The sequence below is a fragment of the Aspergillus pseudotamarii genome (assembly GCF_009193445.1).
Source record: "Aspergillus pseudotamarii strain CBS 117625 unplaced genomic scaffold BDV38scaffold_20, whole genome shotgun sequence".
NCBI lineage: Eukaryota > Fungi > Ascomycota > Eurotiomycetes > Eurotiales > Aspergillaceae > Aspergillus > Aspergillus pseudotamarii.
In genome coordinates, this window is record NW_022475034.1 from 301368 (window position 1) to 326230 (window position 24863).

At 48.0% G+C, this 24863-nt stretch overlaps 11 protein-coding genes across 11 annotated transcripts; 6 read left to right on the forward strand and 5 right to left on the reverse strand.

The window, feature by feature from the left end:
* Positions 1-1686: 1686 nt before the first annotated feature.
* Positions 1687-2467, forward strand: BDV38DRAFT_281928 (F-box protein; the record flags this gene model as incomplete). Its single annotated transcript, XM_032059679.1, has 2 exons — positions 1687-1883; positions 1945-2467. The coding sequence occupies 2 exons, from the start codon at positions 1687-1689 to the stop codon at positions 2465-2467; spliced, it is 720 nt and encodes a 239-aa protein (XP_031914689.1).
* A 1219-nt stretch (positions 2468-3686) lies between these two features.
* On the forward strand, positions 3687-4861 carry BDV38DRAFT_281929 (uncharacterized protein; the record flags this gene model as incomplete). Its single annotated transcript, XM_032059680.1, has 6 exons — positions 3687-3731; positions 3816-3962; positions 4023-4061; positions 4141-4269; positions 4323-4595; positions 4652-4861. 6 exons carry the CDS (start codon positions 3687-3689, stop codon positions 4859-4861), a joined length of 843 nt encoding a protein of 280 aa, XP_031914690.1.
* A 472-nt stretch (positions 4862-5333) lies between these two features.
* On the reverse strand, positions 5334-6007 carry BDV38DRAFT_244151 (uncharacterized protein). The gene is made up of 2 exons (XM_032054281.1): positions 5758-6007; positions 5334-5700 (listed from the first exon to the last, which is right to left on the reverse strand). The coding sequence occupies exons 1-2, from the start codon at positions 5923-5925 to the stop codon at positions 5515-5517; spliced, it is 354 nt and encodes a 117-aa protein (XP_031914691.1). The 5' UTR covers positions 5926-6007; the 3' UTR covers positions 5334-5514.
* Positions 6008-7155: 1148 nt separating this feature from the next.
* BDV38DRAFT_244152 (CHAT domain-containing protein) lies at positions 7156-9440 on the reverse strand. Its single transcript, XM_032054282.1, has one exon. It carries the CDS (start codon positions 9432-9434, stop codon positions 7296-7298), a length of 2139 nt encoding a protein of 712 aa, XP_031914692.1. The 5' UTR covers positions 9435-9440; the 3' UTR covers positions 7156-7295.
* Positions 9441-10481: 1041 nt separating this feature from the next.
* On the forward strand, positions 10482-11464 carry BDV38DRAFT_244154 (uncharacterized protein). The gene has a single exon (XM_032054283.1). It carries the CDS (start codon positions 10831-10833, stop codon positions 11095-11097), a length of 267 nt encoding a protein of 88 aa, XP_031914693.1. The 5' UTR covers positions 10482-10830; the 3' UTR covers positions 11098-11464.
* Positions 11465-11526: 62 nt separating this feature from the next.
* BDV38DRAFT_244155 (uncharacterized protein) lies at positions 11527-12513 on the forward strand (the record flags this gene model as incomplete). The annotated part of the gene is made up of 1 exon (XM_032054284.1): positions 11527-12513. A coding segment is annotated over exon 1 (604 nt), but the record flags the coding sequence as incomplete, so codon positions are not given.
* A 294-nt stretch (positions 12514-12807) lies between these two features.
* BDV38DRAFT_281933 (CIA30 family protein) lies at positions 12808-13608 on the forward strand (the record flags this gene model as incomplete). The annotated part of the gene is made up of 3 exons (XM_032059681.1): positions 12808-12851; positions 12910-13362; positions 13416-13608. 3 exons carry the CDS (start codon positions 12808-12810, stop codon positions 13606-13608), a joined length of 690 nt encoding a protein of 229 aa, XP_031914695.1.
* Positions 13609-16556: 2948 nt separating this feature from the next.
* On the forward strand, positions 16557-16919 carry BDV38DRAFT_281934 (uncharacterized protein; the record flags this gene model as incomplete). Its single annotated transcript, XM_032059682.1, has 3 exons — positions 16557-16641; positions 16701-16821; positions 16889-16919. The coding sequence occupies 3 exons, from the start codon at positions 16557-16559 to the stop codon at positions 16917-16919; spliced, it is 237 nt and encodes a 78-aa protein (XP_031914696.1).
* A 111-nt stretch (positions 16920-17030) lies between these two features.
* BDV38DRAFT_270482 (LipA and NB-ARC domain protein) lies at positions 17031-19502 on the reverse strand (the record flags this gene model as incomplete). Its single annotated transcript, XM_032057162.1, has 5 exons — positions 17031-18539; positions 18611-18922; positions 19017-19079; positions 19130-19373; positions 19426-19502. The coding sequence occupies 5 exons, from the start codon at positions 19500-19502 to the stop codon at positions 17031-17033; spliced, it is 2205 nt and encodes a 734-aa protein (XP_031914697.1).
* A 251-nt stretch (positions 19503-19753) lies between these two features.
* BDV38DRAFT_68745 (TDT family transporter) lies at positions 19754-21588 on the reverse strand. Its single transcript, XM_032063775.1, has 6 exons — positions 21365-21588; positions 20933-21301; positions 20591-20887; positions 20251-20536; positions 19972-20188; positions 19754-19899 (listed from the first exon to the last, which is right to left on the reverse strand). The coding sequence occupies exons 1-5, from the start codon at positions 21457-21459 to the stop codon at positions 20033-20035; spliced, it is 1203 nt and encodes a 400-aa protein (XP_031914698.1). The 5' UTR covers positions 21460-21588; the 3' UTR covers positions 19754-19899; positions 19972-20032.
* Positions 21589-23216: 1628 nt separating this feature from the next.
* On the reverse strand, positions 23217-24480 carry BDV38DRAFT_270484 (arabinan endo-1,5-alpha-L-arabinosidase; the record flags this gene model as incomplete). Its single annotated transcript, XM_032057163.1, has 4 exons — positions 23217-23352; positions 23404-23489; positions 23552-24025; positions 24217-24480. 4 exons carry the CDS (start codon positions 24478-24480, stop codon positions 23217-23219), a joined length of 960 nt encoding a protein of 319 aa, XP_031914699.1.
* Between the last annotated feature and the right edge of the window lie 383 nt (positions 24481-24863).

A 24863-nucleotide genomic window follows, 5' to 3' on the forward strand; every position in this document is an offset into this window, starting at 1 on the left:
GATAGTTCTAGACTATCCTATTTTGTCAACCATAACCAAAACCTCCTCTCACAACATCCACATGAGGCCTATCCGCAACGTGTACTCTGTCATTTGGGATCTATGCTCACCGAGTAAATCTTATCAAATCGAACACCTTTATATACTCGACCGCGGAGAGGTTGCAGAGCTATTCCAAAGTATCTCAACTCGGGAGATACCGAGGATATGATGCGCATGGCTGTTGGAAGTAGGACGCCGTGCCCGTATTACTACCACGGTGCTGATTCGAACTGAGTCTGGTCCTTCACTCCATTCAAGTGATTCTATCTATTAACCAAGCCGGCATTGATAGATTTAGTGTGTATACTGTTGCAACTGCTCAAGACAAATCGATGTACCATGTGTGAGTGTAGAAGAAGCAAAAAGATTTGTTCCTGAGAGCCTGAGTCGACTAGTACTAGCCGCAGGACCAGTGCCTCCTTCTAGTATACAGCAACGAGACCAACGATAGCAGAGAAAGATAAGAATGAGGAATGAGACCTGCATCTGTTCAATAGAGATTGCACATATCATATATAGACAATCAAACAGGTCTTATAGCATATGAAATCGATAGATGTTCAGTTGGTTCGTCCAACTGCCCACCATAGTGCTTGAATCATGATCTACAAAGTTCTGCACAGCCCAGCACAGAGACGCACGAAAAGCATTCATAGTGGCGCCATCACGTGTGGTGTCTTGTTTTCAGGCACTCGATGAAGATTATTGGTTCGCCTCAATGAGAATGTCCTTCTACCCCTCCCTTCGTTATCCTTTGATTTTTGGGAAGATAAACTGCTCTACTTCGATGGCCTAGGGCAGCCACATTTTCCTAGTATTAGCGGCCTCAACTTACCTAATTCCATAACGAGAACTGGACATGAAACACGCAGGCTTATGCGATATTGCTGCAGCACAAGGGGATCGCTAGCCGGTGCCGATTGTAGACCATGGATGGAGAAACATTGGCGTCTTTACCGACCTCCACGACGCCCTTACGCGTGAAAGGGACTAGGGTCGTGTTGCAACTTGACTTCCTTTCCGTCATGCCATGACGAAGGCGTTTATTAGTCTTGGAGTGATTTCAATTCGTATCTTCTTGGAGGCGGCAATATTAATCAGAAAGTTTCAATCATCCTACAGACAGTTGGATTTTTTAGTGTTTTTTTCACAGTTCCCTAATTTTCGACACGGCCAGTGATCCCCGTGTACTGGATAGGGGGGTATACCGACACATCATCGCAGCTTGTAGTGGATTATGGTCGATTTAAATGGAAAGATTAAAGTGAAATAGCAGCTGTTTATTTTTGGACGACGTCAAACACTGACCTCTGAAATATCAAGCGGGACATTGTCTAGTCATCAAACGGTCATTTTTACATACCAAAGGCAGGAACGAGTATGGCCATTTCCCTCGAGTCACTGCTCTCTGCCGATTAACCCGCCTCATCAATACGTACTTTGCCTCTTTAAAACCCTTGAAAGTAGGGTATAACATATCACTACGTTCATATATGCGAACATCAACAGACAACACTGACATCTTGCATCGTCGCATTAGGTCACGACGACCAGACTTTCGTTATAATTTTCGGTATTCTTAAGCATTGAACCAACGCAGCCTCCTCGGAATCTTTGTCCTTGTGAACATTCTCTTCTCGCGTGATGGCAGAATTACCGGCTTCTCCCCTCCTTGATCTACCGACAGAGTTGCAACTGATAATCATCGACATGCTTGACTATCCCTCCAGATTATCACTTTCGCAGACAAACAAATACCTTCGGTCTTTAATTCCCACACAACCTCCCTCCACACCACAATTGAGAAGACAGTATCTCTGTGATAAGGAAACATGGCCCGGGTAAGCCCTCGTTGATGCCCGAGTGTACGTTTTCCTATTGCAATAAGGCTGACATCTGCAGATACCAAGAGTACTTCGCCTGCAGTCGCTGCCTCCAACTCCTCCATTACTCCCGTTTCACCAGCGGTCAAGTGCGTGGGAGACACGCCAAGTTATGCCCTGGAAGGTACCTTCGTGTTTGCATTGATTGCAAAGAGCATGAAGGGAACCGGAACCACGACCATAACCTGGATGAAGTATTGGGCCAATTGGTAAACGTTGGTCTAAGGTCTGCCCAAGTGATGATGCCGATTCCCCCTCATCTCGCTGTGCCTCCTGCTAATCACGCTGTGCCTCCTAATCCCGCTGTGCCTCCCCCTAATCCCGCCGTGCCGCCTTCTTATCCCACGATGCCCCAGCCCAATCCTGGCATGCGTCCTGCTTATCCCACAATGGCTCCTCCTTATGCTACAGTGTTTCCTTATCCCACAGCGCCTCCTTATCCTACGGCGCCTCCTGGGCCATACGTTAACTACTATAACGGTCATAGAGGTAGCTTTTCGCCGTGGTGGCCATACTTCCCGTCTGCTGGCCGGCAGCCATAGCTTGTTAAAAATTCAATAAATCGATTGGATGTTTTCATGAGAGGGGTGTGATGAGAGCTCTCATCTATGGATAATGATGGTATGTATATGACTCGAAGAGAGTTTAATTGAATGCTATTCTTTGTCATTTGTTTGTTTCTTTTGCCCGCATATATTTTTCACAATTTAAGCTCGCTAATGCTCATTTTATAGACATGTTTCCAAGGCCGTATTCATTCTACTCTCCACTTCATCCGGTTGATTTGATCGCATTCCCCTCCTGGCTGAACCCTGTTGCTGTACATATCTCAATACAGGTTCTTACACCACAATGTCCAATGTCAATCACGGGGTACTAACAAGACCTGAGCGTAATTCTGCGGTGGAAGCCGGATCGATCAAAGGGTCTGGGAAAAGGCCGCTTGAAATTTCTTTCGCTGATCCTCCCTTTCGTGTTTCTTTGTCCTTTTCTTTCTCTTCCTCACATTGCCTTAATGTTATATAACAGTGATTATAGCACGGAAATTGGCACGGCGATGTTATACTAATGGGTAAGAGGAGCTATGTGCAAGTTTCCGGGTACTTGCACTTGCCTTCACTGTTGAAGTTCGGAGAGGGCTTGAGTTCTGTGAGCACATGTGGACCTTGTTAGTCTTGTATGCACTATTAGACCCTCACGCGCATGATGCCTCGATTGATTTAGCTGTTTGTGTGGTGCACTCTTATCCAGCTTATGCAATGTGTTGTCCTACATTGTGAGCATCCTAGATTGCGTAGTCTCGCGTAACAATAACCAACGTGAACCGATATATCTATCAGCTATAGGCAAATGGTACATTTGACCAACAATAAATGGTAAAATAAACATCCTAATTGGTGGCTCTACAATCAGATGCTGTAGTTTACGTGAGGTGTCTGGCTTCAAATATTGCGCCCTACGCCTTAGGGCATAACCCACGTACTCTGTTCTTATACGATGAGAGTGGTTAACCAAACTGTACCCCGTTATGAGATCACTCGGACCATGTCAGGATTCAGTGCTCGGGATTTGGAGGGATTTTACCTTATAACCATCAACCGCACATAAATTCATTCTCCCTGCAACGACTAGTTATAGAGGAAGAGAGCTAGGTAATGAATGATCAATCAAACCATATACAGTTGGAATTTTGTAAATATCTCGCCGACAAAGTCACACACTAGTGGCCACGGAATTCTGATATCTCATATCTATGCCAATATGTCAAGTGGTGAGCATGTCCTACTGACGGGTGCAAACGGATTCGTCGCCACCCACATCCTGGCTATTTTGCTTGGGATACAGTTCCCCCCTTGCTCATGTAAAGATTAGACAGGTTAATTGAGATAGCGTGAATACGCGACAACGGCCATCGTGCGGTCCCAGAACAAGGCGAACGATATCATCAAAACCCACCCCTCGTGGAAGGGCAAGATTAACTCTGCGATCGTGTCGGATTTCACCTCCCAGAGACCACTGAATGCCCTATTCGAAGATGTAAAAGTGTCTTTCACTTATATTATTAACACAGCGTCTCCCCTGAACTTCAATGTCTAGGATATCCAGAAGGATATAATCGAGCCTGCCGTGATGGGGGTACGATATTGCCATTATATATCCTCATATTGAAGGTTAAGAGACTAGTTATCATTACAGGACGACAAAAATACTCGAGAGTGCCCACCACCACGGAGGAACATCACCCAAACGCTTCGTCCTGCTAGGGAGTGCAGTTTCCGTCCTGAACTCCTTCGAGGATATGAGTCGCGAAGGACACCCTTATACGGAAGAGGATTGGAATCCAGTATGTCAGACCTGTCCCATTTCAATCCAAGACCAGCGACTCATGTAATCTAGGTCACTGCGAAACAAGCTATCGAGAGACAGGACAACGTTCTAGGCTATAACGTCTCCAAGACCCCAGCCGAAGACGCAGCGTGGAAGTTCATGAAGACCAACAAACCCGCATTCGATCTGGCCGTGATCAATTCAGACATTATCACGGGTCCTATGATTCATCCAATTTCCGGCCCAGGGTCAATTAACGAGAGGAATCATTTGGCGATCGCGAGCTTTATCGATGGGACCAACCAGAAGGTCGGGGATGTGCGATTTTCATTTTACCATTTTGTGCGTTCTACTTGACTTGTAGAGATTAACATAATATGGATTTTGACGAGTATCAGGTCGATGTTCGCGATATCGCGACAAGCCACGTTGACGCCTTGACTAACGCTGTTCCTGGGGACCGGCTCATCTTCGGCCTAATTACGCCGCAACTGGTCGTGAATATCATTCGAAAGCATTTTCCAGAAAACTTAAGAACTGTGGTTACGGAACTTCCATTATTCATGGAAATACGCAGTGATTTGGATGAGCTCGTGTCATTTCCTTGATTGTTCATCGACCTTCGAAGCAAAAGTTAGCTTTATGCTTTTCTACCCAATGTTATCCTTCAGTTACTATCTCTCTGCAGTGCTCCAATCGTGCATACAATACATCTTCGATTTTATTTGATACAATATCACTCGGGAGTAAAGGGTTAACAATCAGCAATACGGGAAGAGGTACGGTTTAGTGGATGAGAGGAGACCATTCAATGACCATAGAGGCAAAGCGTATTTTATAAGCCAAACTAATATAGGTGTTGTGGCTGAGCCGAAGAGTACTGAAAAGTAGCCTTCTCATTTTCCGATATCAGTTGACCGTGGCAAGGCTCCAAGCTGGTTGACAGGAAGTGGAACATTCTGCATATACGTGCGCAGGTTCATACAGTGGCTATGGCTTGCATATCACTTTCGGCGAGGCACAGGGTAAATGAACCGAGTACTACTACTACTACTATCTGTACTCCCTACGTCGTGAATAGCAAAGTAGACCTCCAACCGTGCCCGTTGACTGGAACTAGTACCTTAGCTTGTCTAGCACGCTCCATGAATTAAGATACACCCTGAAATCTCCGCCCAGCGTATAAATTTGTGCCACAATATAGCCAGCCACTCCTATGTTTCCAAGTTGATACCAGAGACACACGGAAAAGCCAAAGAATTCACCAAATCCTTCGGAGCAAATCTTTCAGGAATCCATCTCTTTTGGCAGCATTCTTAGGAAACACCTTCCCCGAGTCGAGGGTATATACTCTCAAAGCGCTTAAGCTCGAGAATGTTTTAATGGCTGTTCCGGTGCGGCGCGAATCGATCAAGTCCACCAGGTTCACATGAACCCGCGCAAGTGCCTAACACGGTCAATACACCATCGCAGCATTATCTGTATGGGGCTGTTCGTATCTAACCTTCCGACACTGTGTAATAGAAGCCATTGGTATATCTATTTGCAGCTCTCGACACAGAGCTTGCCAATTCTGAAGTTTGCTTTCAGTGCCAAAGTGGAGACCGAACTCGGATCCCATGAAATTGGAACGCTCGCGTTTGTAGGTCTTCGAGCGTGGACTCCAATTCATATGACGTGCTAGACGAGTAAATTCACTAGTTGCCGAGGCCGATGGGTTGGGCTGGAAGCCGGGGAATCGAGAGAAGTCATACTGGCTCTCCATGTTTTTAACTGTACTTGTGGACACAGAGAGCGGGGACCAGACTGCGGGACTCGCTCGAGCCTAAATATATGAGAGCGGACCCTAAGAAAGAAAAGAAGGCAGACTTGTCGGAGGTGAGCGCGACATGGGGCGCTGTAGCCTTGCGCCGTATGGAAATTTCTCTCATTTTCCAGAGAGTACTCGACTTCCACAGCCTTGCATTGGGTATTGGTACGCTTCACCAAGTTTCAGCCAATGAAAACAGGACCGAAGGTATGCTCCCCAGAAGGTGGGGGAATGGCTAGCTGAAGATGGGCACAAGGCTGGACGAAGGACCAACGCGGCCCACCTACCAAGGAATTGGAGTTAGGAGAGAGCACAGTGAAATGGCACAGCCACTCCATTAGAGGGTAGGTCATTTAATAAAACACAAAAACGTCATCGTTAGCCTTCGGAGAGCGAGTTTTGCGAGACCATACGGTTTGTGATCGATATGATATTGATACTATTTGCAATGAAACTAGACTATCCAGCCCGCTCACGTCGCAGATGTGGCACTTCTGGTTATAGGAATATGCTGGACAAGAGGCCGTGGCTCCCAGGCACATCGCATATGACTGGGCGGGTAGGCTGATATGTGATACCAAATGGACTTTTCTCTTTTAAAAGCGTGTAAAGCAGTGGGTATGAAAGCACTCTTGGCTATTACACACCTGTTTAAAAGGTAACGTCATCATTCACCTTCATGGCCCATGTCGATCTCACCAATCAGCCTAGCATGGGTGCCTACTGGAAATTGCCCACGAGGCTGGTCAACTTCGGCCAAAGCCTGCTCCACCGCTACAGATTAATAACGGTTTTCCGTACGGCCTGCCAGATAGAGGAGCTCGATTACCAAGGGTGGCAAGATAGTCCTTATCGGGATATCCTATTTGGAATAGAAGACCATTGCGCGGCTGCTGTATCTCTGCTTTCTAGGGAACCCTCACAGGTCGGGTTAGGTCAGGTCTACTCGGTATAACTGGAATACTAGCGAAATGTTAAACTTCTAATTATACTTCTAGATTCTAAAACAATCTAGACTCTGGTATATTGTATCAAGAAATGTACATATATGTAAAATTCAAATATTTGCCATTTAGCGTGGTACTTGGTCAAGAAAACCGTACATTGCGCGTTGTGGCGTTGACGCTATATCCATCTCGCCCGATATTTGCTCATCGATGACACTGAACGGAGATGATGCTATGAAGAATAGACTACCCCCTGAAAGGCAATGAAAGGAGATCAATTATGAATCATGCGCCCATATAAATGAACGGGGCCCAAGACAGAACATCTTTCTCCCTCGCTTTTTTACTTTTCCTATATGCCCGAAGAGCCTCATGCAGAGTGCTTGCAATGTTTCCATGACCAGGGCTGCCACTGCTTACCTGGTTGCTGAGTGCCTCGTAAAATAACCTACTCACTTCAACAGCAGCTCTATCGCTAACCTCCCAAAGCGTGCCCAAAACATGGGGGAACCCAATGAGCTGGAAGGCACCAGCAATGTGAATAACCTCGTCTAGGAGCTCATCGGATGAATTCTCGGCCGTGGAACATGCAGAAAGATATGCGATTTGAGCTTTGGCATGGTCAATAGTAGATATGTCCCTCACGGTGAGTAACGAGCCTGATCTGGATCCCGCGGCGTAAGCAATCTCAAGCGCGCTCTCTGACGGGTCAGTCGCATTCGAATAACCATGGCATGAAAAATGAATCAGGTGGTGTTCGGACAGCTCCCGCAAAACATCTTCGTTCGACGGGTTATTGAGCAGCGTATAGGATATGTTACGCCTGAAACTCTTCTGAATCGATTTTATTTCGGTCTCTGTGTCTAGACCTCCACGACCGGGTTTGTCTGGTGCAGTAATGAGAAGCATCTTTAGCTCGGAATCACAATTCAGCAAGCTATTTCTTTCCCGGGAGAACTTCAGCACCTGAAGAGTGGGAGTATAACTTGAGATGACGTAGTCCATCGTAGAGGTAGTCCCGTCTCCCGCTGCGTGTATGGGAAGTAGACCCATGTAGCCGCTTGCAACCCACCAGACACGCGATTGCGGACCCGGCGGTGGGTTGCTATCGAGGCCCAGTTTAGTAAGTACTGGGTGCACCGCGGTCTCCCACAGCCAGTTCAATATGCGCTGGAGCTCTTCATTTCGCCGTGGTCTTCCACTGGGCGGCCCCTTGGAGAGCTGGTTCGCCCCAATCACTTTGCTGACGTTGGCCTTTAAATCCTGGAATCGAAGTTGCTCAAGGTGTATACCGTAGATGTCATTGTCAGTCACAATAATCGCATCACTCCGTAGCTCTGTTACATTAAATGCTATGATCGGCCCAAGCTTGGCAAGCGACATGTGGGCTGCCGGCGAAAGAGGCCTCGTAAACTGCTCAAACCCCGGAAGCTCACGGATATCGTTCTCAATCTCTTCGAGCTTCCGTAGGTTCTCTGCCCTTTGACGTCCAGTGGTAGTAGTTCGGGAAGTGCGGGATTCTTCATCTCTATGATGTCTCGTTATTATGGTAGCCTTGGTGGGCTCGGGTTCCCATGAGAATATTGGCGAAGGGGGAAGCAAGATTTGTCGACGAAGCCAGATATACTCGGCATACAATGCGGGATGCGATTTCTCGAGTTCTGATATGTCAGTCTTCAGATCTGTTGTGAAGCGAGCTATTACCCCTCTCCCTGCTTCCAGTACATTAATAGCCTCTGCAGGAGATCCATTTGCCTGAAGTACAACAGATGCGGCGCGAGATGTGAAGTGGGATATATTTTTCAGCAGATGTTGCTGGTCATCCCGGCTTAGCCACCGTGGCACCAGCAGAGGGAGGAGCTTCACAATTTCCGTCGCTACTACACCAGCGTTGGCCCACTGCCCATCTGTGATATAGCAGTCAAAAGCGTTCTGCCCAGCTTTGATCCGATCAAGCGGGGGGGAGTTGGCACTGCGGAGGCCTTCTTGGAAAAAGTCTTGTGGTTTTTGGTTCCCATGAATCAATTGCTTGGAGTGCCCGTAGCCCTCCTTTAAGAACGTACCAAATGTATTCAGGTACATTGCTCGATTCGGGTGAGATTTTGCAACTGTATTGACAACTTCCCAACTTAGCTCGACAGCCTCTTTTGATGTAGATATTTCACTTTCTTTTTGGCTGAAAGCTAAGGTCTGACTGAGGTTATGAAGCAGAATGGTTCGGTCGCTAAGGGTATCAGGAGAGTCGAGGGCCTCGCGTTGAACTTTAATTGCCTCTACTAGGTCAGCTGGCGCGTTGGTTGCTTTAGAGCGGGATACGAGAAGCAAATGAAGACTGTTGAGGATGCTTGGACGCATCATATCGTCTTCAGGAACAAGCGCTGCTGCTTCATTTGCAGCGTCTACCGCCTTATTTAAGGTTTCCATACTGTTGTTCCTCGCGAAAAGAAAGCCAAGCTGGTCGCTTAGGGCTTTCAGGCACACAATACGATGTGCATAATTTGATGGAGCGCGCTTTATACAATCCTCCATCAAAGAAATAGCTTCTTGTAGGTCGACTAGAGCATCAAGCTGTTCGTATCGACACATCAACTGCATACTCAAGGCGTAGAGGTAGTCATGTCGATTATGTGGGTTCGCAGCAAGGGCTTCTTCACTCTTTTGTATAGAGGCTTCGAGATCGGTCAATGATCCGAGAACAAGAAAACGTGTCTCTAGTGTAAGGCTCAAGCAATGGAGGTAGTATGGGCGTTTGGGGTGATCTGGAGGGACCAGTTCAACCGCTTTGCGAGCAAGTTGAATCGACTCTCTGATATCGGCTTCGTCTCTTGTACTTTCATATCGATCTTTAAAACGTTGGCTGATTGTACATAATTGGCTTGATCGATGCGAGTGATAGGATACGCCAGCAGTTAGAGCCATCTGCATCGTTTCAATCGCCTTTTTGCGATCGTCCATTGAGCCTAGCTTTACAGATCTGTTATGGTAATCATTGCTCAGGTCCAAGAGGAGTTCCATTCTGTGCGGATCGTCGTGTGGAATAATTTCTATGGCCTGTTCTTCGATGCGAATGGCTCGTTCCAGGTCAGCTACATTCCCCGTTCGCTCGAACCGGCGACCCATGCATGCGGCCATATGTGACAGATACTGTGCCCGGTCGGGACCAATTTCATTGCAGCTGGAGTGTAAGACCTCTTCTGCCAGTTTGGTTGCATTCTCTAGAACGCTTACGTCGTCATTGAGATCATATCTGAGACACAAAAGGACCCCAAGTTGGTCCCGATACGTGACCAACCGAGGACTATCTAAGTCACCGGCGGCAATGGCATCCTCTTGGAGCTGGATAGCCTTATCTAGATCGGTGGCGTCTCCATATCGCCGAAAGTGGTCCTCCAGATGAAGGCCGAGGTTGTGGAGCAATTCAGAGTATTTTGGATCTTCTGACGGAGTCAATCGTATAGCTTCTTTCGCGTGAACTATCGCGTTTGCCAAATCCTGAGGATCCTCCGTAAGCAGGAATCGACTTGCGAGCGAATTGCCGAGGTTCGTGAGATAGGGGACACTGTCCATTGCACTCTCACTTAAGGTGACTGCTTCCGTTGCGCAATCTATCGCTCTGTCAATATCGGCCGGACGTTGCAATCTATCAAATTGGCGCTCGTAGCAAACTCCCAAGTTGCCCAGATACATCATTCTGTCAGGGTGGCCTGCGGGTGTGAGATCCAGAGCCCGTTGCCCCATCTGCGTCGCAGTCTGTAAATCGTCCAGGGAGGCTAGCTTTGTATAACGATAGCCATGAATCAGGCTCAAAGTGTTCAGGCACATGGCCTGTGATCCCTGGCTTGAGCTACTCGCGCTCAGTGCGTCCTGTCCGACCGCAATGGCTCGCTCTAAATCACGTACATCTTCGCGTATCTCAAAGCGGTCGCCTAGGGACGTGGCAAGGTTGCTAAGGATCAATACTCGCTTGGTACGGTCATGGATGGCCCGGGATGCATCCTCTAATAAATCAATCGCCTCTGAAATATCTTGTATGTCTTCTGTTGTGTCGAATCGTTCGCGCAGGCGACAGCCTAGGTCATTAAGGTAGATCGCACGTTCCGGGAGAGATGAATTGTCTAACGCTTGTCGTGCACAATCGATCGATTCGTCGAGGCAGGCTAGATCCCCACTTTCGTAGTATTCTTGCAGTAGGTTCCGGCCTTGACTGGCCCAAATCATCGCCAAAGGCGAATTGCTGTGTTCACTGTACTCCATTGTGACACGGGACAAGCTGAGGGAAAGAGATGTGGAAAACACATCATGAAGAAACTGATGTGATGTGACTTCGAAGAAGCACGTGCAGACAGCCTAAGCAGCGATTTGCATCTTCGGAGTCATTTGGTTGGTGCCTGGGTCCATTTAAATTGCGGCGCAGGAGGAGGATAAACCGAACAAGCATAGCGCGTGGAGCTCCCCCTCAACATTGCATCCCACGCGCGCTGCCCTTCGAGTAAATTCGACTGTAGTGATTGTTATTCTCACCGTCACCGGTGCATCCCGCAAGCCACAATTGTCCGATTACATCCGCCCCAGTTTCTTGTCTTCAGTGGATCGCCTTCAACATGTCGTCCCAACTCGTTCTGGGACATGGCTTCTTCGCTCCGGAGGATGTACAGCTTGCGAGCCTACTCCCAAACATCGACGACATGGACCTCGACTCACTCGAAAGTGTCTTGCCTTTACAAGAGAAAGACTACACGGTGAAGAAGCGGGACGATCTTGCGGCTACCATCCAAGCCACAGATAGGACCAAATTCGAAGCGTTTCTCGCCCGCATCTTCAATTTGAGTTCTGATCGTTCCAACCACACCAACCTCGACATCCTTGCGCGGACCGGAAACACCTATGTCCTAAGAAAGCCGACCAGATGGTTCAACGAGCTATGCGGGAAGGACGAGGTACAAAAATGGCTTCAGGAGCAGATTGAGTATGGAAATCAGGTCTATTTCGTGATCGGACTGCACACTGTATTTGACGCTGCGGTGTCCGATAACTTAGAACAAACATCAAAGCTTAGCGGAGACATTTCGGCATCTGTTGGTGATATTGCCGATCTACCAGTTTCACCAGCCGTCAATGTCGGGCTTTCTGCCAGTCATGAAAGGAATCAGGGTACCACACATCGGTGTACCATGCCCGGGGAGCAGATATATGCAGTACGACTAAAGAAGGTGGTGTATCGCACTTGGCAAACAAAAGATGCCAAAAATGCACGTCTGGCAAAACATAGCCATTGGAGAATGGCCTCCGACAATAGAAGTTCTGCCGAGGAAAATTCAGAGATTGTGGAAGTCTTCCTAGAGGATTCGGACGAGGGTGAGGATGACGAAGCGCTTGATGCTAGTGCAATGAGCTTCTCTATCCTTGGTGAATGAAGGGTATTGTCCTGGATCGGGTTCAGTCCAAGACCCTTTCTTCCTGCAGAGTTGAGGTGTAAAGAATAGATTCCTTCACGCACCTTGTGGATTTCAGACGACTCTGCACAGTATATGACTTGAGATACTGCTTCTGCATCGATATAGCTCGCGTAACATCAATAGTGCTTCCGGAATACGACGATGTATTCTCCGACATTCCACAAGCTGTTGTTATGAATAAAGACCAATGACAGCCTTTCCACCCTTCCCAATCGAGAGAGTTCCCGGTCAAGACTAGCGTCGATAGATGAGCACCTGACGTCACAGGACCAGCCCCGAAGCTACTCCGCATTTGCCTCATCGAAAACCCACTCACATCACAATCACATCAAATCAACAACATGGACTCGAAAGTAGCAAGACTACCCCTTTTCGGGGGTCCCAGGTAAGTTCAACAAGACCATTAGCCGCCGTCCGTACAGCCCACTGACAAGGAAAAAAAGAGCATGGCACTCCTCCGACTGGACTTCCGCTGACGACCGCGTTCGCGGTGGATCCTCGCATTCCCACATGAGCTGTTCCCCCGCTTCACTCGTTGCCCAATTCCACGGCAACCTCGATATCACCACACTCGGCGGAGCAGGCTTTGCCTCGCAGCGGACAACAGGCGAAGATAGGAGCTGGGATCTTTCTCGCTACGACGGGTTGGAATTGCATATTGCTCGCGGGGATGATAAATTGTATACGATCACGCTGAAGGATGAGACTGCGCCTAAGCGGTCGGATGGGAGGCAGGAGAGTACCCTGAGCTGGGAGTATGATTTCCATGCGCATGGAGAGAAGAGGATTTTTATCAAGTGGGCTGATTTTAAGCCTACGTATCGAGGGAAGGAGCAGGAGGATGCGAAGCCGTTAGATTTGACCGGGGTGAAGCAGATCAGCTTTATGATGCGCAGGTGGGTGTTTTCTATATAACCGAAGTGCGGTGTGTGGTATTGACTACGTATAGTTTCTTCGGAATACAGGAAGGAGACTTTAGCTTGGAAATTGTCTCGATCGCCGCGGTCCGATTCAAGTATTACCGCGATGATCCGGAGGAAGAGGAATATGTGATGGTGGATGAAAAACGGGGAGCTATCTCGGAGACTCCGGAAGCGCGAGGCTGGCTTAGTTGGATTGGACAGTGTTGTGGCTTGAGCTAAGGGACTGTAGCTGCAGTCATCAATGGGTTACGCAGAGACGTGTTTCCTATGGGTAAGCCGCGTTGTTAATTCCGGCTCATCATCGAGGATTCTCTGGGCTCCTTTACAACTATTTTTTGCAATACTGTAGTTGGGCATGATGATAGGTCTCCGTCTAGATGAGGCTGGTATATATTTCCTATTTGTCCGCCTTGCAAGATATTGATGCTACTGTACTTCAATGTGAGAGGTGGAAGAACTACCAATGTTGTGCCATGCCATGTAACCCATCTTCTAACGCAAGGGATAGGGATATCACGGGTCACTGAAATGAATCGTCGTAGGTAACACGAGGAGATAAACCATCTCAAGGCCCAGAACGCAACATTCATCCATATTATGGCTCCTTCGCTGGACGCTATGAAAAGGGTTGCATCAACCCAGCCCCTGGGGCGATCTTCTTTGTTTGACCGTCTAACACTTGAGCGAATATAGACCAAGGTATGTTAGACTGCATATGTGCAAGGGACAGGTCATGTGGGATAGCAGCAGGTCCCTATTCGCCCTCTAAGAATCACATCTATCCAGTCCATGTACAGAGGTTGCACAAACCACCGCGCTGTCTAAGGCACGTCATTTATTGACCTGCTGATAGGTAACATTCAAAGGACTACAGCATGTGGAACATCTGGGTGAGTCCGAGGAAACATGATTGACAAATTCAGCTCTCAAGTATAAAGGAACCAGAGGGATAGTGATGCATCCTTGGCCACGAAAGCAAACTCATGAAACAGTATCCCTTTTGACAAGAAACAACTGAGTAATATCCTAGCAACCTGTGTCCTGCTATTTATAAAACCCAACCAAATTCGGAACCCTCCGAGCTGGGAGGTGTCTGACCGAGACACGCTCGACAAAGCCCGTCCTTATAATCATCTTGGGCGTCGACAACTCGAGGGAGGTCGCGAAGCCTTCCACTTGGGGCCACACAGCGAGCCTGATCAGGACGCATAAACGAAGCTCTGCACCGCTGAACGCCATAGACGTACATGTGGCCACAGCCATTTCGGCCTCTATAATGTTCACAGAGCAAGTCGCACATCGCTACAACTATTAGTGTTGGACATTACGACTTCATAGCTGTCGCACCTTCTGTTTGAGCTGTTGCTTTTAGTGGGAAGAGGTCTAATGCAAGGATTTTAAATAAGGCTATCCGAGCAGCAACTTTAGAAAACCTGATTCTGTATACTAGGGAAAGGAGGAACCAGAGCTAAAGAAAACGGAGCTGCAGGCAGGATTGTAAACGAGGTAGAAATGTTGTGGGTTCAGCAGAAGGCCTAACAACAGGAGAGATAGACAATGTCTCATGTAGCCCTGGATATCAAGCAACGTGGGTGATCGGGCATGCCTTCCGTACAAGGCAAATAATATGTGCAAACTGTGCACTAAAAGGTAGAAGGAACACCTTTGTTTGTTCTTGCCAGTCCGGCTTGTTTGGGTCGATTGGTCGTTTCATACATTGAATACAAGGCCCAGCCATATCCATTCACTATATCCTAGCGTCCTATTTTTGTAAGCACGTGCTCTACCTCTTCTGAAATGTGTCAAAGGGAGTACAAAGTGAATTTCACACTAGTATACATGATAGACCCCAGTCATAGTCACTGGAGTAAGAACATGTCACGTTTGTCTGATTTTCGAGGGTATAGGGCATAAGTAATTCTTCTGGACCATCCACAAATCAACATAGAACTGATTGACGTATTTCGAGATATGGCGTGGTCAAGGCCTTAGAATACACTACTGCTGTGTTGGGATACGAGATGTGAAGTTCTGGAAGTGATATTCAATGATATTATAACCTCTCTTGTATCTTTCCTTACTATCATCTAGGTTTTGATCTAAAGTTCATGACCTCGTCATTCGATATCTCACAACCTCCTGTGGAATGGCGTGGTTCAACGGGTGTGCCTGAAGCCTGCTGTGCGAACTGCTTGGGCCTAGGAGGGAGTGTGGAAAAAGTTAAAAACAGAAGGTCGTACCAGGGTTTGGACGGGGATAGCCGGAAGCTTTTCATAAAATTGTTCTACCACTATGGATATTATAGGGCCTGTGGTTGTAACTCGCGGAAGATGTTCGGAGTAAGACATAGTACGCAAATATTCGTAGTCACACATGAACATGGATTTGTTGCATCCATTGAATTTTATAACACCAGCTATATTAATTCTCCTAGTGATGGAAAGAGTTGGATCATCATTGTGTCTAACTGAGGGAAACATCCAAGGTCACGCTCAATTATAGTCCCAAAGGGTGGTGCCCGTTAGTATATATTTTTGATAGATTGTTAGGGCTCTTATTCACATACTCTTGCAATTACCGTATCCCTCATATTACCGAATATCCTGCGAACTAATCTCACAGTAACACTACCAATCCTAGTATATCTCTCGAACTAGAGTCTTTGTGAGGGGACAATCGATTTCCCTTTTCGGACGCCAGCCCTACCCACCTTATGACATCATCAAAAAACATTCAGCCCTGAAAACATCATCAGCCATCATAATCATAAAACCCCCCACTAAATATAGCTCCGATTTCCTGTCAGAGAGGGTTCCACATTACGCAACTTAATCAAGCCTCCGACGCAGCCCTGTACATCTCATCCAATATCAATCCTAAGTAGCGGCTATCACTTCCTAAATCAACTTCCGCTCAGATTTCGCCCGAGAGAAGGGATACAAGAATAGAACCGAGTAAACATCACTGATCTACCCCGGATGACATCATTAATATCAATCACGTCGCTTGTATCCGACGTTTGTTTACTTATAAATATGGACGGTTGAGATGTTGTGCTTCGAATTTCTCATAGCATTCATCCTCTTGCACTTTGACATCCTCTCACGAAGACAATACATATTCTTGCACCCGATAATCAAAACCACATAAGACCAATACACAGCACAATGGATAAGCTTGCCTCGAAGCTCGGCGGTGGTCACAAGCACGGTGGTGCTGGTGGTGCCCAGAATGAGGACTATGTTGACAAGGGTGAGTATACTCTTGTCCATTTGTCCAGATGAGGAACATACGGATTAACGGACGCACAGGCCTCGACTCCCTCGAGACCAAGTACGGCCATGGCAAGATCGACCCCCATAACTCGAAGGTGCGACAGACGAATGAACGCATCACTGATGGCGCCAGGAACAAGTTCGAGAGTGTTACTGGGTACGTGTTGCTATTCTTCCGCTTCCTCTTTTTATACCAGACGTATAACTGACGATGCATCGTGCAGTAAACATGTGCCCTCGAAGATCTCGAACTAGATCGAATCGGTTACGATAGTCATGATGATGACAACGAAATGTATTATACTACTAGTTACGCATGGATAATGAATACAACAGATTGTGTATTATGAATATTATGAAATTCACTTATAATCGTTTAAAGGAGGAGAGAAGCGATTCAAACCCCGATGAAGATCCGTAGGGTGATATAATTCGGGTGTTCATCCGACACAACTGTAGCATGTTCTGAACGTCAGGGGAGACGGGGATGTTCCCCTTCTGGCATGCATTGACGAGCTGCTCGTAGTAATTCTGTGCCTGTTGGTAGTCCCTCTTGGCCATGTACATATTGGCTAGCATGCCCAAGACCGCCTGGGGATCGGGACTGCTCAAAATATCCCTGCTTCGAGCCCAGTCCAGAAATCGTCGGAACCAAGGCAGAGCCAACTCGAGGTTTTGCTGGGAAACTATGTAGCTATATGGATTGCTCTGTTTCGCGTACATGAGACCCATGTACACTACGATCTGAATAGTCTCAGGGTTGTCGGGACCGAGGTATTCTTCAGCCGTGGCGAGCGCTCGTCGTAGCGTTTCCGATGGCTCTGTAATTCCGCCCGAAACAAAGACCTGGCAGGCACCCAGCAGCCGGAGACTTCGAATAGAAAGTGGGTGACGAGGACCCAGCAAGTTGTTCAGCTCCCGGGAGGCCTCTTGGACGACATTGACTATATCTTCTGTGCCCGTGTGAAACCGGGCTATAGCCATCTCGGTGTTGTTGCTTGAAAGTTTGGCCACTATCAATTCGATAGTGTCAAGCACCGAGGCATACGTCTTGATATGACTCTCACCCAGCAATCGCTTGAGGGCCTCCGTACGCTTTTCGGCGGTTGCAATGCCCTCCTCTCGTCGGTCGACAGAGCTATATGCGTTCGCCAGGCGACGGCGCGTTTCTAGCGTATCGATATCGTCTTCACCGATTGCCATCTGCTGCCGGGCGAGAACATTGGCACAAACGGACTCTCCTTCCTGTTGTTTGCCCTGGGAGACCAAAATCTCACCCATCAAGCTTTCCGCTCTCATTGCTAGTGGATGACGCTTGTCAAGTACGCGCTGACTGTTATTGGACACCCATTGGCACCATTCGGCCGCTTTGCCGATGTATCCCGACTCAAGGTCGATCTCTGCCAGATTATAGCCGACCTGCAATGTGCTATGGTGGTCTGCACCCAGGGTCCGCAAGTGTTCCTGGAAGATGGCGTATTCCACCCTCCGTGCGTCGTCCCACTTCCAGTTATTTTTGTGCTCGGCCGCTTCAATCGACCGTGGATCATTGTCGAAAGGACTGTAAAGGGTCCCGATGACTCGCTTTGTCGCCGGCTGCGACGCTATGCTTGGAGGAGGATATGGAGCGCTGCTGTTCGTATGTCGCGGTGGCAATGGCGGCCCCACGCGCGGAGATGGAGACGGCTGGGGAATGTAGCCCTGTTCTGTGACTAGTAGCTGGTCGGCAATCTGTTTGATATTGCCCTTGATGAGTTTGTACATGGCTCCTCGGGTGCCGACCTTGCACATCTGAGAGTGATCCGCATCTAGCTTGAGACGCGTCTCGCGGTTCCCAGGAAGTCCAAGGATCGCGGACTCTTCGTCTACGACCAACTGCGACCGTTAGGCCTGTACTTCCTAGTATAATGATAGTGGGGTACAGGAAAGACGGCATAGTTACTCACATGACTAATAGAAGCAGGGCCTGACCCTCCCAGTAGCACCTCTTTTCCTTCAATGAAACTGATCACTCGGTAATCTTCCAGCTGGTGACAGAATCGGCTGCTCATCTGTCTTGTGAATAAGGAGTTGTGTTCCAGACAGTCGAGAAGATCGTTACTGGCATGGCCCTTGGACACGAACTTGGCGACCTTGGCTGCAATCTTTCCTAACTCAACACCCTTCGTACCGTGATGTGGAGTACCGAAGAACACAAGACCGTACGTGCCTGTGCGGATGGAAGTATACTTGGGGTCTTCTTGCGCGTTCAATAAAGCCTGTGTACTAGATGTTAGCGCAGAGTCCGTCATCGACTGACTATTCGATGAAATCTATGCCAAACCATGTCGCGATCCATCTGGCCAAGCATACCTGTTTTATAACCAACCCACCTAAACTGTGTCCGATAAAGATGATCTTCGGAGGCCGCGCATTCTGTGTAGAGTCAGCCTTGTCCCAAAATTGAGTACAGGCAACCCACGTACCACCTGTGGGCTCCGCTCTAGGTCGAGCAAGTTCAACAATGTATTCGCATGATCTTTCACACTCGCGTTCGACATCACTTGAGGGTTTGTGACGTATGAATTATAGCCGTAGACGAAGACTCGCGCCTGTGGGATATCTTGAGGGAGGTAGTCCCGCGGCCAGAAGGTTCCATTCTGATGCGTCCATGTTTCGAAGGCATGGTCCACCCGACCGCGAGGATTGAGGCCGTGGACGAACACAAAGCTACGCGGTCATTATGTATTCATGTGGTGAGTAAGGCTCCACAGATACTTACTCAATTTTAGGTTGTTCCGCAGGAGTGTAAACTTCTTCTAGGAACGGAAACTCGTACTCTGTTGAAGCCTTCTTCATTTAGCAACGACTCTATACCATAGTGCTTTGCATGTACCTACCATGGTTGCCGCTCAATGGATCGCAACGCAATGGAGAGACGGGCTCCATGGGGCGGGAACCCCGGATTCTATAGGTACTACCAAGACTTCAGCCGCAAGACGGCTCGAGCTTATGATCAAGCGAAAGTCATGTGGGTCACTATCTGACAACTGAAGCGAGGTGGTATCGTTTCGCCTATTAGTACCCGGTTGGGAGTCCACACGAGGCTGCCGGGATGATTTTGAAAGGGGAGCGGCGTCGCTATCTGCTGCGGATTGGTCCCTCGTACCGATACTGCATACTAGCCGGAATCCAATCCTCAAACACCCGATATGATTGGTGAACCCCTGGCATAGCTCGTATACCATGTGATGAGCTGCAGGATTGGTGTCAATTCTGTAGACTATGAGTAAAACAAGAAGTTGCCCTCAATGGCATGATTGCTTACCATTTGGATGAATCGGCCAAAATCAGGGTCTTAGCCAGAACAAGGTTCTGGGGCGCTTAGCCTATGCTTCATCATTCGTCGCGTCATCCTGGCTATCTTCGAGCTTTTCCTTCAAGTTTTGTAGGCACGGCGCATGGAATAAAACGCCACGCCATGCCCCGTGCAGGGTACGGGTGGCAACCACCAGCCACAATAATATCATCGCGCCGCTGAGTATCTATCACCTGTCAGCTCCCGTTTTCTTTCCATGGGCTCTCACGATTATCTACGGTAACTTACCGTCCCGCAAACCTTAAAAAACATTAAATTCATTTCCTTCCCCAGCAGGATCGTATTGGCCGCATATACTCCAAGCGGAAATGTGAATCCCCACCAGCCCATGTTGAAAGGAAACGGTGATCGGTAGTAGATGGTAGCCAGCGCGAAAACGAGCCAAATCAGCCCGAAAGACCACATCAACAGAGACAGCAAGAGACCGAAAACGTATGCGATGTGCCCGACAAGTGGATCGATGGCGTTGGATTCACCGAGGAGCTGTCGAGCCACCTTACCCAGGTAGAGGATACTGCCTGGGAGTCAGACTAATTTTCTCAAAGGTCGTATTGTGGCTTGCACTAACCTGAATCCCCCAAACCCGAGAGGCCCTAGTGGAAGAAAGCAACTAACGATGGTTTCCCTTGATGGAAGCTTGTGGACCGCCAAACGTTGGTAATAGATCACCAGGATCATCATGGCCATTGGTGTAGACATGCCCCACAGCACGTAGGACACGATCACCGTTCCCATAGCGTGCTGTGCGTTAGGCAAAATATCTGCGATCTCGGCCCCAACCCCGGACGCGACGATTGTGGCAGCGATCGGCAACAATTGCAGCGCGGTGATCCGCTCCAATGATGTGACGTAATGTTGCGATATACTGCAGATATTAACAAATGGTCTTCAGAACTCGGGGAAGACTTACAGAATAAATGAAAGGGACGCTGTGACGGCTGCCGCTGCGACCGCATCGATGATCCATAATCCCCAGGCCGTTGTCTTCGCCCAGTCTCCCCACTGCGGAACGCAAATAAACACCCACAATTCGATCAGGGTGGCAAACCCCATGGGACAAGTTGCCAGAAATAACGAGTTAACTGGATCTTGTATCATGACCCTCCAAATTTCAGGGTAGAGAGTATAGCGGAGAATTGACATGCCGAGCACGGTGAGAAACAACAACGCATTCAGCACAAAAAAGGCTATGGCTAGGTAATGTAGCGCTGTATGCTCGAAAGGGATCAGATGGAACAATATTCCGGCCATGCCTGTCCCCATTGTCGTGGAAAACCATCTGTGGGATCGACCCGTTAGCCACTATTCAATTGCTGCAGCAGGGATGTAGACTTTAACACACGATGGACTGAAGTTGCTGACGATTCTTCTCCAACCCGCCGTATACTTTGAAAGGCTTTTGGGTCCTGTATGAGGACGCGAGTCACTATCTTTCATCCTGAGCACCCGATCCTGACAAGATAGTTTATTTGTGGGGTAAGGACAGTAGTATCAGATTGGTAGACGTTGAAGACACCTTAAAGATTCTATGAATTTCGTGGTTGTGTTGGAGTAAGGTTGATACTAAATACCAATTTCCATGGTTCTTGATCAAGTTCCCCCTCGGCCGAGAAATTCTCGTGACTGTCTTGTACCCGAAGACCGGCGAAGGCCGACACCCACCATGAACTCCGCCTCGCTTGATGAAGGACTCGTCGAGCAGAGCTCTCCATATGGAGAACTGAGAATTCCCTACTAGAACAATTAACGGCTGATTTGCTTGATAAGTTAGTTGCATGGTGGTGATCTGGATAGGTACCGAAAAAAAGCACGGTTCATGCATCTAGATTCTCCGGAATAATAAGAACCATTCGCCTTTCAAGCCATGACAAATATCCTAGAACATCTTCCTAGACAAATAGACAAATAAATAAACAATCCCTCTGAGACCTACTAGGCTTCTCTGGGACGGGACTTAAGCATCAACTCAAGTGAGGCCAGCCACGCGAAATTTACGCTGCTCTATGCATACAGTTGCGGTACATCATTATATATTAATCCTACTTGTTCAAACGATTGTATACTTATGACAACGGCATCGCTGTATACAGCCACAAGCTAGGCCATTCTGCAAATTAGGAATCAAGATAATTTATTGTAGAAAGTCTTGTCCAGGTCGATAAATTTAGATTCTGCATTGAAGCATAGAAATACCATAAGACGCGAGGGTTGAGAGAAGCAAAGGGTTCAACTTAAGTTCAGCTATGGGGTTGAACCCTTACGAAATGGAAAGTGCCAAGCCGAAATTTGCCGAGGGATTTCTAACTAGTATTCATACAGTCCTATGTGGGACAATTCATCGGTGTGTATATAGCTATACATCGTCTAGTCAGTTCTGAGATAGCAGTTTGAGTCTTGAGGGATGTTGCTCGGTTAGCCAATCCACGTGACCTAGAAGCAATTCAAAATAGAGACACCTCAGGCACCTAACCATTATCACTATCCCTTTTTTTCGCTTGATGATGCGCCCAGGGGCACAACACGCAAGGACTCTTCTCTGAGCCCCGATATGTTGAAGCGCCAAGGGGCCAGGAGGTGGAACATAAACCTCCACAAATACCGCAATCGCAGGTTATAAAAAAGATATCGATTCCAATATACTAGAATTGGATGAGCTTATAAGCCACCCATGATCATCGTGACGTTCCGTTTGTGTCCCGTGTTGTAGATAAGCTGTGACACACTAAGTCACAGCGCCGAAGATCTATGTCAATCCGACGATCGCACGGGCTACTCACTATAAATAGTGTGCTCGGCACCTGTCCGTGAAGACGACATCTACAAGGAGTTTCTTCAGACTAGCCATGTTCGGGCGGAAAAGAGAATGGAACTTTCCATCCCTGAAGACCTTTCGGCGGCTGTGCCGCCTATCCAATGAATCGGCATCCCTTGAGGTGCGATAGCCAAAAATGGAATCTTTGGCTCAGTCACGTATAATATGTATGACAAGCGGGGAATATTGGAGAATGGCACATACTGAGACTGTAAAAGTATACATAAGTGAAAATTGTGAAGTGGGATGACAGGAAGGAAAATATGAGAACGTCTTCTCAAAAGGGAGGTCAATCGGCTCACTCGCCATTATTGAAATGTATTCTCCACAGGAAGCTGAACTATATACAAGATGCTTCTCACTACTTGGACAGATGATGCACTTAGACAGTAGGCCATCCACTGGAGAAGTCCATGGCGTTCCATCCGAATAGCTTCTGGGAGTCAGCATAGCCGATGGTCGTATCAACATAGTGATAGTAGAGAACAGGGCCAAGGGTCGGGTCAGTGTATACACCCCTATGAAAGTTAGTAAACATAAACTCAAGCGAAGATAGTTATGTCACATACTGTCCACCAGGTCCATAGACATTGTCATGGCTCTCGAGAACGACGGTACCACCGCCATCCGTGCATGCGACACCGTTCGCATCAACCTACATTATTAGCTATCCATCTTAACCGGTCGATTGCAAAGTAAGAGAAAAGAGAAACTCACAAAGCCTCCAGTCGGCGTGCTCGACCGACAAACCTTGATCTTATACTCCTGCCCTTCAGCGGGTCGAGTTTGATCATATCCACAGCATGTTCCCCATGAGTAAAACAGGTAGTAATAATCACCGTATTTGTAGAGGTAAGCACCCTCAACCGGATGTGTATCAGCCGGATCGAAAGCAACGTTAACCGGCGTTGACGTCGAAGACGTGGCGTCCCCATTCAGTGTGACTTGGAAGATGTCTTGCCAGAAGGATCCAAAGGTTAGGTAGTTGGCGGAACCGTCCACTAGCAGGTTGGCGTCAATGGCGTTGTATTGGTCACCGGTTGTGGATGTAACAACTGAGCCCTGGTCGGTCCAGGTGCCTTCTTCCATGGTCTCAGAGGTTGCGAGACCGATGGCGGATTCTTGGGAGCCGAAGCTTGACACGGCGTAGTAGAGGTGGTAAAGGTCACCCACCTTTTGCACGTCGGGTGCCTAAGAGGTGTTAACCGTGAGATGCTTGGTAAAGAGTGCGGGAAGATGGACAAGGGTCGTTCATTTCAACATCGTACATAGGATGACACCCGCGAAAATATGAAAAATAGAAAATAGAAAATACAACATGGAACGAAAAGAGGATACAATTTGTGAAGCCGATAATACAAGATAAAAAAAGGAATACGTACCCAAGGGTCATTACTCCCTGAATTGTCAATCGAGGATCCATCAGGCAATACAGATCCAACAGCTGTCCAAGGACCCTCAATGGACGAAGCAGTAGCAAAGGAAATGCCATTCCCTGTCGAGAAGCGATAGTATGTTCCATCGCCATTCTGAATCAAGGCAGGGTCATGGATGTTGCAGGCACCAGAGCAAGCCCCCGGGTTCGCGTAACCATGAACCACCGCAACCCGCAGAAAGGCTAATGCAAGAGAAGATTGGAGATACATGGTTAGTGAAGACGGAGAGATGGGTAGCTTGCAAGGTCGATTGTCCTACGAGATACGCGGTACTATATATACTAGACTCCCAGTTTCTTGTCTTAATCCCCGTGTGTATGTGCGCGCCGTCTCCAGGAGAGAGGCGCTTTACTCCGCCGGAGATCAACAGATGCTTCGATTCGAGGAACGCAATCCTCCGATGTATTGTCTCCGGGTGCCTCTAGTAATGTCCGACCCGGTTGTTGGTGCTGAGACGGAGCGATCTATAGTACATGCGTTATATGCATGGTACAAGTCACCGGTCGTGACGCGGAGACACTCCATCGTCTGAATGTTTCATGCATGTTCCACTGGCAGTCCCACTTGAGAAAGATAACAGCTGATATGTCCAA